Source organism: Erythrolamprus reginae, chromosome 5, assembly GCF_031021105.1.
Source record: "Erythrolamprus reginae isolate rEryReg1 chromosome 5, rEryReg1.hap1, whole genome shotgun sequence".
NCBI lineage: Eukaryota > Metazoa > Chordata > Lepidosauria > Squamata > Dipsadidae > Erythrolamprus > Erythrolamprus reginae.
In genome coordinates, this window is record NC_091954.1 from 55,757,855 (window position 1) to 55,781,297 (window position 23,443).

The 23,443-nt window shown below is 45.8% G+C and overlaps 1 protein-coding gene across 2 annotated transcripts in view; it reads right to left on the bottom strand.

The window, feature by feature from the left end:
* ATRNL1 (attractin like 1) overlaps positions 1–23,443 on the bottom strand; it is a 578,768-nt gene that overhangs the window by 448,668 nt on the left and 106,657 nt on the right. For both annotated transcript variants that reach the window (XM_070752642.1, XM_070752643.1), the window contains exon 13: positions 17,314–17,432. In XM_070752642.1, the coding sequence (XP_070608743.1) occupies positions 17,314–17,432 (119 nt within the window). The remainder of the gene's footprint in view (positions 1–17,313; positions 17,433–23,443) is intronic.

Below are 23,443 nucleotides of genomic sequence, written 5' to 3' on the forward strand. Positions count from 1 at the left end.
TTTTTATGACGTTTTTGATGTTAGATGACCATTTTAGGTCTTGAGATAGGATAGAACCTAGAAATTTGGAGGTTTCTACCATTGATACTATGTTGTCTAGTATTGAAAGAGATGGCAGAATGTGAGGGTTTCTCCTAAAGTCTACCACCATTTCTATGGTTTTGAGTGTGTTCAGTTCCAGATTGTTCTGGTCGCACCATGAGGCTAGTTGTTCTACCTCCCATCTGTATGTGGTTTCATTGTTGTCTCCAATGAGATCAATCACTGTTGTATCAACTGCAAACTTCAGTAATTTAACAGATGGATTATTTGTGATGCGATCATTGGTATATAGAGATAAATGATGAGACCACACAGCCTTGGGAGGTCCCTGTGCTAATTGTACAGGTATGTGATGCAATTTTGCTTAGCTTCCCCTGCTGCTTCCTGTCTGTTAGGAAGCTTGTGATCCACTTAGAAGTGTGTTTAGGTATTGCTAGCTAATTTACTTTAGTTAGAAGAAAGTCTGGTATGATGGTATTGAATACTAATCTAAAGCCTACAAAAAGGACCCTTGTGTAAGTCTTTGGAGATTCAAGATGTTGTAGTACAGTGATGGCGTGCCAAAAGGGGTATGGGTGGGTGTGCTAGCATGCATGCATGTGCCCACACCCCTTCCCTCCGTCCCACGCATGTGCAAACACCCCCACACTTCCCCCTGTGCATGCACAAAGGCCTTTCTGAAGCCTGGTAGGCAATGGTGGGTTTATACTAGTGTGATCCAGAATGCCAGTCCACTGATGCAATTTTTGGTGATTTTTTTCCAGCATCTCTGTGTCAGAAGAAACCATCCGGTCCGCGCTTGTATTAATTGTCTTCATTCGTAGCACAGCTAAGAAGGTGAAAAAATATCCAAACAGACAAACCAGAAATGCGTTTTTCTGAACTCCCAGTTTGTCTGTTGGGGGATTTTTTTTGCCTCTGGAAAACAAAACGGCCTTTCCCAAGGCTGAAAATCAGCTATAGCTGAAACATGGAACTTGCATGCCCTCGCATATGCAACTCGCGTGCCTTTCCATATGGCTTTGTGTGCCATCTGTGACACGAATGTCATAGGTTCACCATCATGGTTGTAGGATGTAGTCAGAGCCATATTATCATCTGTGATCTATTTGTTCATTATGCAAATTGCAGGTTGTCTAACAGTGGATCACTGTTACAGTGAACACTTGATGGTTTTCAAGTGGGACATCAGTAGCCTTTCAAAGGTTTTCATATCTACAGATGTTAGAGCAACTGATCTTTAGTCATTCAGTTCCTTGATGGAGAGCTTCTTCAGCATTGGAACAATAGTGGAGTGTTTGAAGCAAGAAGGAACATGGCATATGTCTAGTTATTTGTTGAAGATTTGGTTGAAGATGGGGGTCAATTAGTCAGCACAGACTTTTAAGCAAGGAGTTATCTTGTCTGGGCCTGGGGCTTTTCCTGACTTCTGTCTGTGAAATAGATCTTGCACTTCCTTTTCTGTGATCACCAGGGGTTGTGAACCCAATGGGATGGGTTCAGCTGTAGGAGGCTTGGCTGTGGTTGGTGTGTCTGGGGTGGAGGCTGTGCAGATAGGTGGCTGTAGTTTCCTTCCCAACCTGCAGTAAAATATGTTCAGGTCATGTGCCAGTTGCTGATTTCCTTCAACCTGGGAAGAAGGTTTGCCATAACCTGTGATGTTTTTTAGAGTGTTCCACATGTTTGCTGGTTCATATTCATATGATTCACCGCATCTGTGTGTCATTACCAACAGTATTGTTCACTTATGAAATGGCACTGAAGACAAAGTGAGCCATAGCTGAAGCAACTGTGTGACTCTGAAATTACTTTACTGAAGTTTATATTATGTAGTAGCAATTGATAAAGTTTGAAACAGTATTTGTTTTTTCATTCTTTCATGTTCTCTATTGTCTTCCCGTTTTCTATGAATTGTCAAAAGTAATTGTTGGTGGTTTATTGCATTCATTAGTTAATTCCCTTAAGCTCTAGATATATATACAATGGCTCAACTTGATTATAGTACTTCATTGTTTCTTTTGTTCGTTCCAGTTTTCTAGATATTTTAAGCATTCCCCTGCTTCTTATTAATTCTACAAATGACAGTTCTTCCTTCCTGAGTTTCTAAGAATGCCTGAATACATATTAACAGTTAGATTGTAACAATTCTGAGATACTTACATAACTATTCTCTCTAACAAAAAGGAGCAATACTTTTTTCTCGTTTTGCCTTCCATAAAGCCATGATTTGCTGACTCTTTGGCAAGGTTTTTATTTAGAAAGGCCATGGCTCTCCTTCAGATAATCATGAAAGACTCTTGTGCATTATTTGTTTCTTTATCAGATCTTTTTTATTTTCTTTTTACTACCATATAATCTAGGAGCAAATTCCTGGTACTGGCTTGGGTCATCTCATGTGCACACGCGTGAATCCCCAGCGTGATTTTGCTTCTGCGCATGCACATGAAGCAAAAATTCCCCAAAATCTTAGGAGGATATGTGTGTGCATGTGCGTCCCCTCGTGAGATTTTTTTCCTGCACATGCGCACAAAGCAAAAAAATACAAAAAAATAAAGAAAAAAGATGACGGCACCCAAAGAACTGGTAACGGAGCAGACTGGCACCAGAACAAATTGTGCAATCTGGCAGCCGCTACTGGTGCGCAGCCCCCTACTACAGCGGTAGCATCCATGCCTACTATAATCCCTTTTTTCAAGGTGAAGGCGGGATGACTGAATGGAACTGAATGTTTACTGGCTGAATGCCCTTCCTTATACCTACATGGAGTTCACAGAAGATATTTTCTCTATTATCTGTCAGACTTCATGGCACTGGAACAGACTATCTCAGGGTCCGCCTTCTGCTGCACGAATCCCAGCGACCAGTTAGGTCCCACAGAGTGGGTCTTCTCCGGGTACCGTCAACTAAACAATGTCGCTTGGTGGGACACAGGGGAAGAGCCTTCTCTGTGGTGGCCCCAGCCCTCTGGAACCAACTCCCCCCCAGAGATTAGAATTGCTCCCACTCTCCTTGCCTTTCGTAAGCTTCTTAAAACCCACCTCTGCCACCAGGCATGGGGGAACTGAGATACTCTTTCCCCCTAGGCCTTAACAATTTTATGCATGGTATGTCTGTATGTATGTTTGGTTTTACAATAAGGGTTTTTAACTGTTTTAATATTGGATTGTTATATGCTGTTTTACTACTGTTGTTAGCTGCCCCGAGTCTACGGAGAGGGGCGGCATACAAATCCAATCCAATCAAATCAAATCAATCAAAATCTGTTACTGGTTAAGTTTGAACATCATTGAAATCTATTCTAATTCTAAGTGGTCAGTAATTCTAAATTGGTTTAGTTAATCAGGATTTTAAATATACAGTGATCCCCCGGTTATTGCGTCCCCGACCATTGCGAATGGGCTACATCGCGATTTTTCAACCCGGAAGTAAAAACACCATCTGCGCATGTGCGCCCTTTTTTCCTATGGCCACACATGCGTAGATGGTGTTCCCCGCCGGGCAGATCAGCTGCTGGGCGGCTTCCCTGGGTCTTTCCCCTCTTGCTGGCGGGAGGGCGAGAAGCCCCCCCCAGCACCCGCTCGCCCTCCGTTCGCCCGCCCTTCGCCCGGCCACCCGCCATTTGCTCGCTGCTCGCCCGGCCACCCGGGTTCGTTTGGCTTCGGGACTCAGTTGGGAAGCGGCACGGGTGTTTTAAAAGGTCTCCGCCGGCATGGGGGGCTTCTTAGCACCCCCCCAAACCCGGGTTGGGGGTTCGGGGGGGTGGGAAGCCCCCCATGCCGGCGGAGACCTTTTAAAACACCCGTGCCGCTTCCCAGCTGAGTCCTCAAGCCAAGCGCAGAAGTTAGCCTTGAATCCCTTTGAATCCCGCCGCTTCTGCTGGATACGGGCGATGGGGGGGCGAGCTGCCACACCCCTGGCTTCCGCACCGCTCGTCCCACCCACCGCCCGTATCCAGCAGAAGCTGCTGGATTCAAAGTGCTGGGGTGGGGGGCTGTCGGGACACCCCCCCCCCACCCCAGCACTTTGAATCCCGCCGCTTCTGTTGGATACGGGCGATGGGGGGGGCGAGCTGCCACAGCCCCTGGCTTCCTCACCGCTCGTCCCACCCACCGCCCGTATCCAGCAGAAGCTGCTGGATTCAAAGTGATTCAGGGAACAGAATGGAGCCTTCCGCGGCGGGGCTGGTAGGAGGGGAGCCGAGGGGATAACCGAGCCCAGCCCCGTGGCATTCGCCTTCCTGCCGCCTGCAGCCGAGTGATCGTGGGCTCCTTCGCAACCTCAGAGAGCTTCCTGGTTTTCGTGAGCTTTCATGCCCAGGAAGCTCTCCGAGGTTGCGAAGGAGCCCAGGATCACTCGGCTGCGGGTGGCAGGAAAGCGAATGTCACGGGGCTGGGCTCGGCTCCCCCAGCCCCGCCGCGGAACGCTCCATTCTGTTCCCTGCCGGCCCGATTGAGCGGCCGGCGGTCTCCATTCAGGGAACAGAATGGAGCCTTCCGCGGCGGGGCTGGTAGGAGGGGAGCCGAGGACGGAACCGAGCCCAGCCCCGTGGCATTCGCCTTCCTCCCGCCTGCAGCCGAGTGATCGTGGGCTCCTTCGCAACCTCAGAGAGCTTCCTGGTTTTCGTGAGCTTTCATGCCCAGGAAGCTCTCCGAGGTTGCGAAGGAGCCCAGGATCACTCGGCTGCGGGCGGCAGGAAAGCGAATGTCACGGGGCTGGGCGCTAGCTCTCGCCGCTTTCGAGCTGAGTCCTGAAGCGAATTCGCTTCAGGACTCATCTCGAAAGCCCGCTAGCGAGGAGCCGAAGATTGGGGGCGGCGCGGCTGTTTTAAAACGTCGCCGCCGGCATGGGGGGCTTGCCAGCACCCCCCGGACCCCCAACCCGGGTTTGGGGGGCTGCTAGGAAGCCCCCCATGCCGGCGGCGACGTTTTAAAACAGCCGCGCTGCCCCCAATCTTCGGCTCCTCGCTAGCGCTGCGGAAGTTAAAAACACCATCTGCACATGCGCAGATGGTGTTTTTACTTCCGCAGCGCTACTTCGCGAAAACCCGCTCGTTGCGGGGGGTCCTGGAACGGAACCCTCGCAACGAGCGGGGGATCACTGTATATATATTTATATCTTTGGTATCTGTCAGTCCTTAATAGACTTTTGCTGAAACATGTACTAAAATGGCATTATTGATTGTAAAGTAAGAGTAGGTAAAAAGTTACAAAATTTGAATATACTTGTGAATATACTTGGAGGTAACTTTTTTATTTTTGTTCCTTTTCCTTTACTAAATTTTATTTTTTTTCTTTCTGTTGGTTTTTCCTTTTGCTTTGTCCTTTGTCCTTTTTCTATTCTTTTAGATTGTATTAATTTTTACTATGAGATTAGAACCTTTAATAATTTTTTTTTTTTAAAGGTATAGGTGATTTTAACATTTAACATTTCTCTTTTTCTCTCTTAAACTCCATAGATCTGCAGGTCTAGTTTTAGCATTTTATCCAAATTGGAAAGCTACATTTATCAAGCTTAAAACAAAACTGGAGCTTAAATCATTTTGAAACTTGCCTTTTTTATATCAGTTAAGATGACAGGACTATCAGAAAACTATGATGGCATCATAAAATATATGCTCTTATATACTTAATTCTAACACTGATACAAATATATGTTGTGATATTTATATGATAATGTAGTCACGTAGTTTCATCTTTGCCTTCCTATTCTGTCTGTGGACAGCTGATAAGGCAGAGCTGATAAGGTTTCAATATTTAACTGTAGCTTCTCAAAAGAAAAGGAGGCATACTGGTTAATCTGAAAAAACGGAAAACCTTCAGTTATTCTTCTCTTTTCAGTTCTGGTTTCACTAAAAAGAGTAGATTGTCATCCCAACTTCATTTTTTGCATTAGCAAAATATGATGCTTTTGAATCACTTCACGTAGTGCTCCTGGCTACTAGGTAGAGTTCTGCTTTCTATAAAAGCAAAATGGAAATTGCAACTTAACTGAAAATTATCTGCAGAAAAACCTCATTACTATATATTTCTTATAAAGGAATTAGTAATTACTATATATTTCTTATAAGGGAATTATTAATTACATGTGTTTTTAAAATAAGTGATGAAGGAGGGATTTCATTGTTATACCATAGAAACATAGAAACATAGAAACATAGAAGACTGACGGCAGAAAAAGACCCCATGGTCCATCTAGTCTGCCCTTTTACTATTTCCTGTATTTTATCTTACAATGGATATATGTTTATCCCAGGCATGTTTAAATTCGGTTACTGTGGATTTACCAACCACGTCTGCTGGAAGTTTGTTCCAAGGATCTACTACTCTTTCAGTAAAATAATATTTTCTCATGTTGCCTTTGATCTTTCCCCCAACTAACTTCAGATTGTTATACTATAGTTTTCCACAAATACTACAACAGATAAAGAGAGGTTTACAGATCTCACGCATAATTAGACCAGTGAAAATCTTCCTATATGTATAGTTGAAAAGAATCTCATGTAAACCACTGGTGTTTTGCTATATATTTGGAGTTGTGAAATGGCTTCCAGATAAGGCCTTTAATTGGTGAGGTTATTTTTATCAACATTTAGTCACAGCTATTCTCAGAAGTTTAATGAAGCTAACTTCAAAGATATACATGGTGTAAGATTAAGAATTAGACAATAATTAAGTCTCCAATGGAAACAATAAAAGAGTAACTTTTCCAAAGATCATATTTACATATTTTATAATTATATATCCAGCGATAATTCAATACTGCAGATGAATCGTGCAGTCCCATAACAAGATAGTCTACAGAGAGGGGCGGCATACAAATCTAATAAATAGATAGATAGATAGATAGATAGATAGATAGATAGATAGATAGATAGATAGATAGATAGATAGATAAGACAAGACAAGACAAGACAAGACAAGATAAGATAAGATAAGATAAGGTAAGATATACTGTCCCTTGAAGTTACCAAATATGATCCTGTAGAATTACTCAGGAAAAGGAAATAGTTCTATTGAAAAATGACAAAGTACACACAAGAAGTTTTCCTAAGCTGAAATGATATGTGCTACCTTGTAATGCAGTGTATATCACGAATATAAGGGTAATAACCAACACTTCAAATTCTTTTGGAGACCAACTGGTAGCCAAATGCAGCTCACAGAGTGATGGTACACCCAAAACTGCTTGCGTGGCTATGTTTTGGACTAGCTGCAGTCTCTGAATGTTCTTTAAAGGTATACCCATGTAGAGTGCATTACTGTAATTGAGCCGTGAGGTGATAAGGGCATGAGTAACTGCTTGGAGAGACTTCCAAATAGGCCCGCAATTGGTGCAGCAAGCAGACTTGTGCAAACACCTCCCTCGCCACAGCTGAGAGCTATTGTTCTAACCGCAGCTGTGGATTGAGGAGGATTCCCAAGTTGCGGACCTTCTCTGAGGGGGTCAGAAGTCCTCCCCCAGAGAGATGGAAGGACAGATGGCATTGTCCTTGTAAGGCAAAACCCACAGCCACTCCGTCTTGTCTGAATTGAGCCTGAGCCTGTTGACACCCATCCAGACCCTCACAGCCTCCAGCTACCGGCTCTTCACCTCCACTGCTTCACTGAACAGATACGGGGTGGAGATGTACAGCTGAAAATAATCAGCGTACTGAAGAAACCTCACCCCTGTGTCATCAGATGATCTCACCCAGCGGTTTCATGTAGATGTTAAATAGCAGAGGAGAGAGAACCCACAAAGTGCTCCTCCTTTGTGAAGCATCCTGCAAGGGAGGGGCCTATGAGTTGATCTCTGACCCACTGCCAACACCGACTGTGACTGACCAGAGAAGTAGGAGGAGAACCACCATAAAGCAGTGCCTCCCACTCCCAACCCCTCCAGTCAGCGAGGGAAGGATACCATGCTTGATGGTATTGAAAGATGCTAAGAGGTCAAGAAGCACCAGGATAGAGGAATAATCCCTATCCGGGGCCTGCCAGATATCATCCATCAGCATGACCAAAGCAGTTTCGGTGCTGTAACTGGGCCTGAAACCGGACTGATAAGGGTCTACATAATTGGCTTCATCTAAGGACCGTAGGAGCTGTAGTGCCTCCACCTATTCAACAACCTTCTCTAGAAAGGTAAAGTTGGAGACAGGACAATGGTTGTTAAGAATAGCTGGATCCAGGGAAGGCTTCTTGAGGAAGGGATTCACCACCGCTTCCCTTAAAGGATGTGGGAAGGACCCCTCCGTCAAAGAAGTGTTGACCAATGTCTGGATTCAGCCTTGTGTCACCACCCTGCTGATCAAAACCAGTCTGGAGGGACATGGATCTAATAAACAGATAGGGCAGCTTACAGCTCCCATGGCCTTGTACACTTCATCAGGTGTCACGAGATCAAACTCATCCCACACAACTAGAGTAAGACATGACCCTGTCTCCTCTGTTAATACTGCCCAGTCGGAGTCCAGGTCAGTCCAGATCTGAGCGACTTTATCTATGAGAAACTATTATTACTGATTAAGGGTAGCTGTGAATTATGATAGTGCTTATGAAGTACAAAATATTTGTTACCTATTTTTCACTTAAATTTCAAGGATATTTTCTTCGGCAAATCATTCATACTTCTTGATGTATTGTATTATTGTATTGTATTAAATTTATTGTGTTGTATTCAACTTCAATTTCATCTTATCAGAAAAAAGAAAGAAGACGGAAGAAAGTGTGTATATATGTACAATTTCTACTAATTAGCTGTAACTATAACTCCTCTTACAACCTTCTTTAACCTGTGGATCTAGAGAAATACTTTTGTCCAAGAGGAATCAATCAATCCATGTCAATAAAAGCATAGATGTTTCTATGTTTAAAATTGTAAGAGTGGGAATCAAAGAAAATCTGAAAATATTTAGTTTGCAGAGGCAAACTAAATTTGCAATAAATCTGGTTGTACCATATTCTGTGTGAATGTGATAGATGGTAAGCTCTAGCACATTTACATTTCAACTATGTTTTCTGCATTTTAGCATTCATGAGCATTTGAAATTTCAGCTTCATTGCTTTCTCAATAAAGATAATATATGATATGGGAAAATTCTAAACTATAATTTCTGTTTGTTATCCAGCTGTCCTTGCCTAACAGGCCTTAAATGATATATAATATAATATTCTTGGTCTTTCTCTTTCTTCATTTCTTATCTAGATTGTTTACCTTCTCTACTTTAAGCATCATATATGAAAAACCTGCTATTTGGAAGCTTTTTTTTTCTTAAAGTATTTGTGTGTTTTTAAAGATAAATAGTTATCATACCCATAAATGGTTTAATCGACTCAGAGAAATACCCACAGTTATATATTTTTGAGACTTTACCCTTATCACAAGTAATTTTATTTTTCTGTCAAAAGCACTACTGTATGGCACCGATAACACATAAGTAAAGTCCATCACTGTTGATAAGAATCTTCATGTTTTTCTCCCCTAGGGGAACATATATCAGGGTGGTAAGAAGGGTAAGGAGGCTTAAGTATACTCTCTTATTAAATTCAGGGAAATAAATAGCATGAAAATCTTCTTTAAAACAATGTTATATGCGTCTAAAATATGGAAAATGTCATACCAAAACAAATGACAATAACAAGCGCTGTTATGAGAATATGCACTATTATTGTAAAGTTAGTCTGTATTTAGTAATCAGGCTATTAACCTGAACAAAATATGTATCTCCAAAATGTATCAATTAAGATACTATTGTTGATCTTCAACATTAAATATACAAATTCTTAAAACTCTGGAGTTATATAAATTATGCCACTTTGGCTTTCAAATTCAATACCTAATATAATTCAGATATTCAGTGATGATATTCATCATCAAAGATGGATGTCCAGTCACTACTTGAACATTCCCCTCAAGGACAAAGTCACTATCTCTTTCACTAGATACTGTAGTTCCATTATCAATCTGCTCAACGGCTCCAAACTGTTCCTAACATAACTTTGCAATTTATCCTCATGAAACTTTCTATTTATTAATGCGTTCATTTATACTAACAGCAGGGCAGTCGAAGACCCATCAGATAATGCTGAACCAATTTGTAATAGACTAAGTCTGCATGAAGAACAGTGAAAATAATTAGGCAATACAGACCAGCAACCTCAAGAAGAACGTCCAATTCATATCATAACTACTTCTACATTCCACATTGCAGACAAAAACTATTCCTTTGCAGTTTTATACAGTGGTACCTCGGTACTCGAACGCTTTTGTTCTCGTACATTTCGGATAACGAACAAAATTTCCGGCAAAAATTTGCTTCGGTATCTGAACAAAAATTCAGATACCGAACATCCAGAGAAAATTTTGTTCATTACCCGAAATGTTACCGCTGGGGGCTGCTGCAATCCCAGCAGCTTCAGGGGGCTGAGGAGCTCTCTAAGAGCTCCAAGCTGCAGGAAGGGTAGGGGCTGCTCCAATCCCGGCAGCTTCGGGGGGGGGCTGAGGAGCTCTCTAAGAGCTCCAAGCTGCAGGAAGGGTGGGGGCTGCTCCAATCCCAGCAGCTTCGGGGGGCTCCTTTCCTCACTGCTTCCTCTTATTACCTGTAAGCAGCTGCAAAAACGTTCTCCTTCCCGCCGCCGGCTTCCCTTCGAGTAGCAACAGTGCCCGGAACGTCACGTGATGAAGGGAAGCCGCCGGAGCAATCTCAGCAGTTGCCGCCGCTCCAGCAGCTTCTCTTCCTTACGTGACGTTCCCGGCGCTGTTGCTCCTCGAAGAGAAGCTGTTGCAGCCGCTGGGAGGGAGAAAGTTTTTGCAGCTGCTTACAGGTAATAACAGGAAGCATTGAGGAAAGGAGCCTCCCGAAGCTGCCGGGATTGCAACAGCCCCCACCCTTCCTGCAGCTTGGAGCTCTTATAGAGCTCCTCAGCCCCCTGAAGCTGCTGGCATTGCAGCAGCCCCCACCCTTCCTGCAGCTTGCAGTACCGAATTTATTTATCCCATTGGAAATAAAGAAAATAGATTTAATGAACCAGCGAGTTAACAGGGGCTGGGAACCAATTAAATCCATTTCCATTATTTCCTATGGGATAAATACATTTGGTACTCGACCAAATCGGTTCTCAACACTTCTGGAACGGATTGTGGTCGAGTACCGAGGTACCACTGTACATTTTTTTTAAGAATAAGACCAACTGTATTCTGTAGGGATAAATGAAAAAGTAGGATAGAAATCCTGAAAGAAAAATAATTCAGGAACAAATTTGGGGGGGGGGGATAATTATGGCCCAAACACAGAGGTAGGTCCCTCCTGGTTCGAACTGGTTTGTCCGAACTGGTAGCAAGCCACTGGTGATGTCACAATGAGACTACAGAACTGGTTCTGTGGTTCTGTTGGTTCCAGTCTGTGGATGCCTTCATCTCTTTTTTTTTTCCCTTAGGGGATTATTTTTTTAAATTTTTCTCCCGGGTTTTTTAAGTCAAGTTTCTGGCACTGTAGGTTTGTCGCCTCAAAATTTTTCTTGAGGTTTCAGAAAACAAGAAATTCAGGTAATGAAAGATATTCTGTTTAGAAAACATTGTGCAACAAACTGCTGACCTGCTTAATTTATACTTTGTTTTATCTGTTTGCAAAAGGAAATTATAAGCTGTCCCATATGGCATAGAAAAAAAATCAGGTCAAAATAGGTAAGAAAATGTTGAGACAATAGCTAGTTACTTTGAATGAATTCAAGTCCAGAACTGGATAAAATACATTTCAGGGTAGGAAGATGTGATATCAAAATCACTGACTTTAATCTTAGAAAACTGCTGAAGTATAAGGGAAGTACCCAAAAATTGCAAAACAGTTTCAATCCAGAAAAGTACAGATCAATTAGTTTTTTATCAATATCTGGGAAAATCCTGGAAAAGATAATGATAAATGGGTTTGCAAGTACTCAAAAAGAAAAAAAAGATGATTACTATCAACTAGTATGGATTGCACCAGAAAAAAATCTTACTTTATGTGTATTACAAAGTAACTTCCGTATTTTTCGGAGTATAAGATGCATCTTAATTTTGTAGGAGGAAAACAGGGAAAAATAATCTGCCTAACAGGTATTCATCTGGCTAATCCTTAGTCTGGTCATCTTCAGCACACTAGCCTGCTGGTTCTGAGAGCACATGCTTGCTTTTTATCCCCTGGTTGGGGATAAAAATCAGTTTCCAGAACACTTCACTCTTCAGAGACAGAAACAATGAAAAAAGCAGGCAAGGGGAAGATCGCTTGGCTAGCAAAGCATGGAAGATCGCTTCCCTCGTTAGGGCTGTAAAAAAGGCGGAAGATCGTTTGCTTGCAAAACACAGAAAATCACTTCACTGTTAGTACCTTGTTAGGGCTGAAAAAAGGCTCAGCTGTTTGTCGGGGGGAGCAGCAATGGAAAAAAGTAGGCAAAAGGAATTGCTTAGCTAGCAAAGCACGGAAAATGTATCAGTATCTTGTTAGGGCTGAAAAAGTCTTAGTAAAAGCTACATTCAGAGTATAACATGCCCCCAAATGTACAGCCTCTTTCAGGGAGGAAAGGTGCATCTTATATTCTGGAAAATATAGTAGATTAATAGACCAAGGGAATGTTCTGGATGTAATGTACCTAGACCTTGACCACAGTGTGTTTCTGAATAAAGTAAAACAATGTAAAACGGACGGAGAGTCAGATGGATTTGTAGTTGATTAAACAACTATATCCAATATATGGTCCTTAATGGATATAAATCTAAAAGCAGAGTTATAGTATTGTACCTCAGGGTTCTCTTCTAAGCATTTTTTATGTTGACAAATAAGAGAATTTTTAAAAATGTTCATCAAAATATGAAATATATTTGCAGATGATATAGCTTGGAGAGATCAACTAAACAATGTTGCTTGGCGGGACCCAGGAGAAGAGCCTTCTCTGTAGCAGCCCCGGCCGTCTGGAACCAACTCCCCCCAGAGATTAGAATTGCCCCCACCCTCCTTGCCTTTCGTAAGCTTCTTAAAACCCACCTCTGCCGCCAGGCATGGGGGAACTGAGATACTCTTTCCCCCTAGGCCTTTACAATTTTATGCATGGTATGTCTGTATGTATGTTTGGTTTTATAATAAGGGTTTTTAACTGTTTTCATATTGGGTTGTTATATGCTGTTTTTATTACTGTTATTAGCCGCCCCGAGTCTATGGAGAGGGGCGGCATACAAATCCAATAAATAAATAAAATAAAAATGAATAAACTTGGAGACAATGCAGTTCAGTGGCGAAGAATTTAGGATTTTACACCAAAGTATGAGATATCAGATTTTCCAGAGGTAGAGATGTCACCTCACAATCAGGAGGTTGTGAGTTCGATCCTAAGTAGAGGCAGTTGTAAGGTTTACTGCTTGGGCAGGGAGTTGAACTAGACTGCAATGTCCCTTCCAACTCTGTTAATCTGTTAAAATGGAAGATACTTAACTCATCAAGATATGGGTATTTTGATAGGGCACATATTAGGTGCCAACTAGCATTGTGTAGAAGTTGGCAAAAAGAGCCAATAAACTCTTGGATTGCTTCAGCAGATATATCATGTCAAAAATAGTAAGAATAGTTTCACTCTAGGCAGTGTACTTGTCAAACTATGTTTGCAATATTGTGTCTTTTTTTTTGGTTTCCATGATACAAAATGGTTTGGATTAGAATACAGTGAACCCTCGAGTTTCGCGTCCTCAAGGATCGCGAAAGGGCTATTTCGCTAGTTTTCAACCCGGAAGTAAACTCCACCATCTACGCATGCGTGCCCTTCCACGCATGCGTAGATGGTGGAGTTTCCCCGCCGGGCAGAGGCTTCCCTGGGTCTTCCCCCTCTTTCTCTATGTTGCTTCTTCCTCTCTCACACTCTCTTCCTCCCTCTCTCATCTCTTTCTTTCCTTCTCTCTCTTTCTCTATCTCTCCCCCTCTTGCTCTCGAGCGGCCGCCTAGCAGCTGATCTGCTCGGCAGCGCAGCAGCAGCGAGGAGCCGAAGATCTTCGGCTCCTCGCTGGTGCTGCGCTGCCGAGCAGATCAGCTGCTAGGCGGACGAAGGAACCTTCCCTGGGTCTTCCCCGCCCGGATCTTTGGCTCCTCGCTGCAGCCGCGCGCCCCTCGCCTTCGCCTCACCTGGCGGGCGAAGGAGGGCGCAGCTCCGGCCGCTCGCCTCGGAGCCGGTCTGCCTCACTGCCTCCAGTCCGCGGCAATTCCCCTCAGCACGCTGCCGGATCCAGCGGGGGAGGGGGGGAAGTGAAGGCGCGGCGATGGGCAAGGGCTGCCAGTGAGCCTTCTCCGTCCCTTTCCTGCTGCACCGGTCTGGGGCCAAGTGGGCGGGGGGCGGCCGGGACCTCGCCTGTCTCCGCCGCCCGCATCGCCCCTCCGGCGGGCCGGCCTCCCCCGCCCGCCTCTGCTGCAGCCGCCACCGCCTCCCCGACTGGCACAAAAGGGCCCCGCCCGCCCCGCCCCGAAGCTTACCTTGCGGCGGGATTCCCTCCCCCCGCAGCCAAAACTAAAAGCCTGTCTCTTTTTTTTCTTGCGGCGAGCCCAAGCCGTTTCTCACTCGACCGCAGCCGAGCTTCCCTCGGCCCCCTTTGGCCCCGTCGCCTCCTCCCCGCCTGCCTTTCCTCGCCAAGCGCACGAAAAAAAAGAGAGAAGGCTTCTACCAGAAGCGGGTGATGGCGGAGAGCTCCGAAAGCTGGCTAGCGGCTTTTCCCCCGCAAGAGATCCTTCATGCCCCTGCCCGCCGTCCCCGGCTTCTGGTAGAAGCCTTCTCTCTTTTTTTTCGTGCGCTTGCAGCAGAGGCGGGCGGGGGAGGCCGGCCCGCCGGAGGGGCGATGCGGGCGGCGGAGACAGGCGAGGTCCCGGCCGCCCCCCGCCCACTTGGCCCCAGACCGGTGCAGCAGGAAAGGGACGGAGAAGGCTCCGTCAGGTGAGGCGAAGGCGAGGGGCGCGCGGCTGCAGCGAGGGAAAGTGAAATGCCGGCGGCTCTAGCAGCTGCTACGAGCGGCATTTCACCTTCCCTCCCAAGCAAAAAGATGCCGGCATTCTGGGCTGATGGGGTCAGACTTCCCAGGCGGAAGGCGTGCCCCGGCATCTTTTTGCCTGGGAGGGAAAGTGAAATGCCGGCGGCTCTAGCAGCTGCTACGAGCGGCATTTCACTTTCGCTCCCAGGCAAAAAGATGCGGGGAGAGGGGCACGCCTTCCGCCTGGGAAGTCCGACCCCATCAGCCCAGAATGCCGGCATCTTTTTGCCTGGGAGGGAAGGTGAAATGCCGCTCGTAGCAGCTGCTAGAGCCGCCGGCATTTCACCTTCCCTCCCAGGCAAAAAGATGCCGGCATTCTGGGCTGATGGGGTCAGACTTCCCAGGCGGAAGGCGTGCCCCGGCATCTTTTTGCCTGGGAGGGAAAGTGAAATGCCGGCGGCTCTAGCAGCTGCTACGAGCGGCATTTCACTTTCGCTCCCAGGCAAAAAGATGCGGGGAGAGGGGCACGCCTTCCGCCTGGGAAGTCCGACCCCATCAGCCCAGAATGCCGGCATCTTTTTGCCTGGGAGGGAAGGTGAAATGCCGCTCGTAGCAGCTGCTAGAGCCGCCGGCATTTCACCTTCCCTCCCAGGCAAAAAGATGCCGGCATTCTGGGCTGATGGGGTCAGACTTCCCAGGCGGAAGGCGTGCCCCGGCATCTTTTTGCCTGGGAGGGAAAGTGAAATGCCGGCGGCTCTAGCAGCTGCTACGAGCGGCATTTCACTTTCGCTCCCAGGCAAAAAGATGCGGGGAGAGGGGCACGCCTTCCGCCTGGGAAGTCCGACCCCATCAGCCCAGAATGCCGGCATCTTTTTGCCTGGGAGGGAAGGTGAAATGCCGCTCGTAGCAGCTGCTAGAGCCGCCGGCATTTCACCTTCCCTCCCAGGCAAAAAGATGCCGGCATTCTGGGCTGATGGGGTCAGACTTCCCAGGCGGAAGGCGTGCCCCGGCATCTTTTTGCCTGGGAGGGAAAGTGAAATGCCGGCGGCTCTAGCAGCTGCTACGAGCGGCATTTCACTTTCGCTCCCAGGCAAAAAGATGCGGGGAGAGGGGCACGCCTTCCGCCTGGGAAGTCCGACCCCATCAGCCCAGAATGCCGGCATCTTTTTGCCTGGGAGGGAAGGTGAAATGCCGCTCGTAGCAGCTGCTAGAGCCGCCGGCATTTCACCTTCCCTCCCAGGCAAAAAGATGCCGGCATTCTGGGCTGATGGGGTCAGACTTCCCAGGCGGAAGGCGTGCCCCGGCATCTTTTTGCCTGGGAGGGAAAGTGAAATGCCGGCGGCTCTAGCAGCTGCTACGAGCGGCATTTCACTTTCGCTCCCAGGCAAAAAGATGCGGGGAGAGGGGCACGCCTTCCGCCTGGGAAGTCCGACCCCATCAGCCCAGAATGCCGGCATCTTTTTGCCTGGGAGGGAAGTAGCGTGGGCGGGCGCGCGCGCGGGGACCCCAGCTTCGCTTCCCAGCTGGGAAGCGGCCCCAGCAATGGCGTGGGCGGGCGGTGCGCGCGCGGGGAAACCCCAGGCGCGAGCAACGGGGTGGGTGGGCGAAGGGCGGTGGAAGTAAAAACACCATCTGCGCATGTGCAGACGGTGTTTTTACTTCCGCACCGCTACTTCGCGAAAAATCGATCATCGCTTGGGGTCCTGGAACGGAACCCTCGCGATGATCGAGGGTTCACTGTACATGCAAGGTCCCTTTCAGCCTCACGATTCAATTATTTCAGTGGTACTCTTTACCAGTAAGTATGCATTAATTTAAGAAACATTTTAAATATTAACTGTGGACCATTTTTCCTGATAAACTGAAGTGTTATGAATTTCTTATTCTGATAAATGTATTTTGATTATTTGACATGCATAATTTTCTTACCGGCACTCATCTTGCAAATTTGAACATAGTTTATGAAGAAGGGGGAAACAGCCAAAAGGCCTCTACATGATTATGATTCATGCTTCCCAAATGGTTAGATATGAAGAATTCTTCAGAGTACGTTAAGTTATTAAATTAGTTACTTCAAGTTTAAGTGCTTTGTTTTATTGGCAAGGAAAATGGAAAAATAACTGCTGTACAAGTTTCATTATTTCTCTTTTCAATTATATTAAATACATTTGCAATTAATGCATGTTGTTAATTCAGAATTAGCCTCAAACTCTGATTTTATTATGACATTTACATTTGATGACACCAAAGAGCAAGCTAATGATTACAAAGCAGAACCATTAACAAAACCACAATGTAGTAATCAACACTCACCATGCTGCAGTTACTGTTTGCAGAAATGCATTTCTTATCATCACACCATTGACAGCCATTTGTATTAGCAGTACAACTGGCACAGTCTGCATATTTGTAACATTTGTCATCTGCTGCGGCTATCAGACAAATGGAAAGTGTCACAAAACATCAACATGAGAGACTGAGAATATCATGCTTTTTAATTTGCACATTTTAACTGTTGCTATAAACAATATTTATTGTATATTAATTGCAAATTCAACCTTTAATCTAAGATTAACATTCTTTCATAAAAAGCAAGTAAAATGGGTTATATTTCATTTAAACTCAGTCATGCATATATTCTACTGGAAACTTTTCAAGTTATAGGCTTTCCAAACAGTCATTCCTTGGAACAACCTTTTCTAAAAAAAATAATTTCTATACTATTTATAAGTTTTGGTTGCTTTACTCATGTGAAGTTTTTATTCTTTATTCATTAATTTATCACAGTATTACAGTAAATTTTAGCTACTATCCGCAAAATACATTTTTAAATCTGAAAAATTAAGATCTTGTCTGTTATATTTTATTTTAGTTTATATTGGACTATTTGTATGTTCTTGCATGCAGCACATACAAAATAAACAAGAAGCCTATCATCATCTTACTGGGCCTTTTTATCTCATCATATCTTTGCAACAAATACATTAATACATTTGTTTTCTTTTGAAATACTTGGCGCTTTCATCTTTCAAATTGGAATGTTTGTTTCCAGGAGAACTTGTAATTTTTATGGATTCATATTGTTATCATTGCTCGCGTTCAACATATCCATTTGATTTATTTTCTTGACAGTCCACATAAAATGAAAGTTGATAAAGCTGTCATATTATTTACATTTCTTATTTCAGTTTGAACATAATTTTTAAGGACTTGTACAATTAAAACAACAGCAGCAATACTGGAATGTTCAATTTTTCTGTTTTCATCTTTTTCCGTACTGCCTGAAACTGTACCAGTTTGTAGCCAATGAACTGGAAAAATATTCATAGTATATAAATATTTATTAACTCTAATCAAAAGAATAAAAAAATTCCAATATTGAGGGACATATATCTAAGATACATACAGAATTTGAATATTATTAAGCTGAAAAACTATGCAGGAAATTCACCATTTGTGATGCCACTTCAAATGAATCCATTACAAGATGACTCACTTGTACATAAACATAGTATGCAGCACAAAATATACACGTTTTACATTAATATATTGAAATTAAATGGATATCTCCAATTGTAAATTAAGCATCATCTTTCATTTTCCTTCCTTTGCAAACATGATTCTATAACATGTTTACTCCAAAAGAAAAAGAGATGTGATGGTTCGCTCACATCCTGTACGAATAGTTATGGACTCAGAGGACCCAGAGACTATGGAAGAGCAAGGCAGGTGTCCTGTATTCCTGGCACCTGAGATGGACAGTGAAATTGATGAGGGGTCAGGTTCAGAACAACAGCAGGGGCCTTCTGCACTCCCTGGCATGAGTACGTCAGCACTTCCTGTTAGGAATGACTTTGCATTTCCTATCATGAGTGACTCAGGGGAAGAGGAGGAGCCTCTTCTGGATGCAAGAGTTTGAAAGGCACCCAGGAGGCAGCAATTATTGGCTAAGAGAAGAGTCACTCATGAGTAGCACTGCTGGCTAATGGATCACACCCTCAGGGTATTTAAGAGTGAGCAGAGCTCCGCCGAGTTGCAGAGAAGAACCGTTGCACTTACCTGAACGGTCTTCTCGCTGCACTGCGAGGAGAGTCCAACATGGGTTAATCTTCAGCCAAGCTGGAAGGGACTGAGTTAAAAATTAGCATAATTTACTGGTCCAACCCCCATGCTGCCCTTCCCGGGTCAGTCTTATAATAAAACGAAGTCATAGTGATAGTAAACCAAAGAACTTTATTAATCAACTAACTTGAAATAACTCAAACTATGACAACTCTGAGACCCTGGGCCTAAACAGCCGGGTGGGTTTGGACTCTCCTCGCAGTGCAGCGAGAAGACCGTTCAGGTAAGTGCAACGGTTCTTCTCCACTTGCACTGCTTCGGAGAGTCCAACATGGGATATACCCAAGCTCAACATATTAGGGGGGGAAAGGCTGGACCAGGGGCGCAGTATCGGTGCAAACTCTCTGCAGTACTCTGCGTCCAAAGGCTGCTTCAGCAGAAGCGAAAGTGTCCAATCTGTAATGTTTAATGAATGTATTAGGCGTGGCCCACGTTGCCGCCCGGCAAATATCGTCAATCGGGGCCTGCGTCGTCCATGCCGCTGAAGTGGCTGCGCTCCTTGTTGAGTGTGCCGTGATGCCTCTTGGTATTGGTGCAGACCGTGATTTGTATGCCGTGATAATACAGGAACGAATCCAGCAACTAATTGTCTTGGGCGAGACCTTACTCCCCATAGATGCTGGAAAGTAGGAGACAAATAGGGCCTCCGTTTTTCTAAAGGTATTAGTCCGTCTAATATAAAGTTTGATGGCCCGTCTAACATCCAACTTATGCCATCTTAGTTCCAGTGGGTGAGACCCTTGGGCACAAAAGTCTGGTAGCACAATGTCTTGAGATCTGTGAAAAACTGTGTTCACCTTAGGTAAGAAAGCAGGGTCTGGTCGGAGTACCACTCTGTTGGTGTGGAAGATGCATAAGTCCGCTCGTACAGATAATGCTGAGAGCTCGGAGACTCTCCTTGCCGATGTGATTGCTGTGAGGAAAGCCGTCTTTAGTGATAACAGACGCAGCGGTATCTCCCTCAAGGGTTCAAAGGGAGGTTCCGTGAGGGCCTGTAACACCAGTGGCAAGTCCCATGTGGGGAAACGGTGTACAGTAGGAGGTCTGATGTTCGCTGCTCCCCTAATGAAATCCCGGATCCATGGGTGCTGGGAGATTGGAGTAGCAAAGTCCATCTTGAGTATTGTGGCAATAGCTGCCGTTTGTCTGCGAAGTGTATTCGGAGCCAATCCTTTATCCAGACCTGCTTGTAAAAACTCCAGAATCTGAATCACTGATGGTGACTGAGGGTCTTGATCACGAGCCCTGCAGAAGGAGCAGTAAGCCTTCCAGGTAGCTTGGTAAATTCGTGTTGTGGAAGGACGGCGTGCTGCCTGCATGGTGGATATCACCTTATCTGGTATCCGTTCCTTCCTTAACCTCTCCCCCTCAAGTGCCACACGGCAAGACTCCACCACTGGGGGTCTGGGTGGCAAATCGACCCCTGCATCAGGACCACCTTGTGATGTGGAATGCGCCAAGGGGGAGAAGTTGAAAGGTCCACGAGGTCCGCAAACCAAGGGCGTCTGGGCCAGTGAGGAGCCACCAGGAGAACTTCTGCTTGCTCCTGTAATAGTTTGTGTACTACCCTCGGTATTAGGCAGATGGGGGGAAATGCATACAGCAGACCCCTTGGCCACGGGCAGGTTAGAGCATTGATCTGTTCCGCTCCTGGTGATGGGAACCTTGAGAAGAACCTTGGTAAGTGAGTGTTGTGGCAGGTGGCGAATAGGTCCACCTCCGGAGTCCCAAATCTGCGCACAATGTCCCGAAAGAGATCTGAGCTCAGGCTCCACTCTGTCGGGTCGATAGTGGTCCGACTGAGCCAATCCGCCTGTATGTTGGAGGTGCCGGATATGTGCTCTGCTCGTAGAGATGCGAGATGTTGCTCTGCCCACCTGAACAGGGATTGAGATTCTCTCATCAGGCGGCCTGATTTCGTGCCGCCCTGATGGTTGATGTGTGCCCTGGTCGCCACATTGTCTGTAAGGATCAGTACATTTTGGCCTCTCACCAGATCTGTAAAGTGTCGTAGGGCCAGGTGGACCGCTCTGAGTTCCAAGTAATTGATGTTGGGACATGTGAGGTCCTCTGGGCTCCATAATCCTTGGGCCATTCCTACCTCGGAATGAGCTCCCCAACCTGAGAGACTCGCGTCTGTAGTTATCGTCACCTCCTGTTGTAGTAGGAACGGTGACCCCTGCTGCAACGCTGACGACCTCCACCATGGGAGCGATCTGCGTACCTCTGGTGGAATTGACACCAATCTGGAAGAGTGGCTGGTCCGGTTCTGTTGAAACGGGATGAGGAACCACTGGAGTGGTCTGGCATGTAGCCTGGCCCAGGGAACAATGTCTATGCAGGATATGAGAACTCCCAACAGTTGGGACAGAAAAGCCAGTGTTACTGCACGGCTGCGTTGTAATTCTGTGATCAACGCCCTGACCTTGACCTGGCGGTCTGACGATAGGAAGACCTTGCCCTCCATGGTGTCTATGTTGGTACCTAGGTGCGGTAGATACCTGGTTGGTATGAGATGACTCTTCAGGTAATTGATAGAGAACCCCGCCTCCGCCAAGGTCGCTATAGTCTCTGATAGGTCGCGTTGAGCCCGACTGCGGCTGCTGGACAGAATGATGATATCGTCCAGATACGCCATCAGTCGTAGAGGACGTGTCCTTAGCTCTGCGGTGAGAATGTCCAATAACTTTGTAAAAGTCCTGGGAGCTGATGATAGGCCAAAGGGCATGGCCTTGTACTGAAAATGGTGGTTTTCGAAACAAAACCGGAGGTATTTCCTGGAATCTGGATGCACTGGGACATGGAGGTATGCCTCTTTGAGGTCTATTGACGTCAGCCAGTCCCCTTGACGTATAGCAGCTAGTATAGTCCTTAGAGAGTGCATCTTGAACCTGCGGTATTTTATATACAGGTTCAACTGCTTCAGGTTGAGGATGAGGCGGCAACCCCCTGAAGCCTTGGGTACTATAAACACTATGGAATAGTACCCCTGCTTTTCCTGGTGTGGTGGAACCTTCTCGATGGCCTTGATTTGAAATAGGTGATGTATTTCTTGGTAGAGGAGGTTGCGCTTGTGATTGTTGGAAAGTACCGGACACTCCAGAAATCAGCTTGGAGGGTTCAGGGCAAACTCCAGAGTGAGTCCCTGAGTTATAGTGTTTATGGCCCAAGTGTCGGTGGACATAGATGCCCAGGAGGCGGTGAAGTGCTGCAGCCGCCCCCCTATGGGAACTATGGTGGTAAAGTCATTTGTTCCTTCTAAAGCCTCCTCTGTTGGAACCACGATAGGACCTCCTTGATTGCTGGAACTGCCTGTTCCGATCTCCAAAATTACCCCTGTCCCCTCTGTAGGACAGTTGGGAGTAGGACCCCTGTGAATATGATCTTCCAGCCTGGGGTGCAGTGGAGGAAGATTCAGCTCGAAAGGGCTGGCGCCTAAAATACGGGGCAGTGCGCCTTTCTTGCCTTCTGTAAGATCTAGGCATGACTTTCTTCTTGTCCTTGTCCTCCACCAGGACCTTGTCAAGAGATTCTCCAAATAACTTTGACCCATCAAATGGGGCTGAGGCTAAACGACCTTTGGATTTGGCGTCAGCCTGCCAAGTCCGGAGCCAGAGTAGTCGTCGGGATGATTGGTTTGCTGCTAGAGCTCGTGAGGAGAAACGAGATGCGGACAGAGTGGCATCCGCTGAAAATTCCGCAGCAGCCAGCAACTTATTAAGGTCCTGTCTTAATCGACCCTCTTCAGGTCCCAGCTTCGAAAGCATTTCCTGGAGCCAAAGGACCGAAGCTCTGTTAAAAAATGAGGCCGCCGAAGCTGCTTTGAGGGCCCATGCCGACATCTGGTGAGCTTTTTTATTTATTCCCTCAGCCCTCCGGTCTTCCGGTTTTAGGCCGTCTGCCACGTCGGAAGGGACTAATGCATTAGATACTAGAGCTGCAATTGGAGCATCAACTGATGGAAATTCAAGTAACTTTTCCAATTCCGGCTCAAATGCGTAAAACTTACGCTCAGAAGCTGTTGGACCCAGAGCAGCTGCTGGGTATTGCCAAGGCCTCTGCACGTTGTCCAGAAAAATTTTAGGGGCTGGTATCAGGTCAGCATCCCTTTGGATCTCTGTGAGCACTCTCGAAGCCGGAGGAGGGGCTGAGGCTGGATCTGTGGACTTTTCAGGGGTGCCCAAAGCCACAGTCAACTTTGCCTTATTGAGCAGTACACGAAAAATAGCGGGCCTAAAAAGGCCTGTATACACTGGTGGTTCTGGGGGTGCCCCCTCATCCTCAGACAGACCATCATCTGGCTCTGATCCGTGTCCTCTGA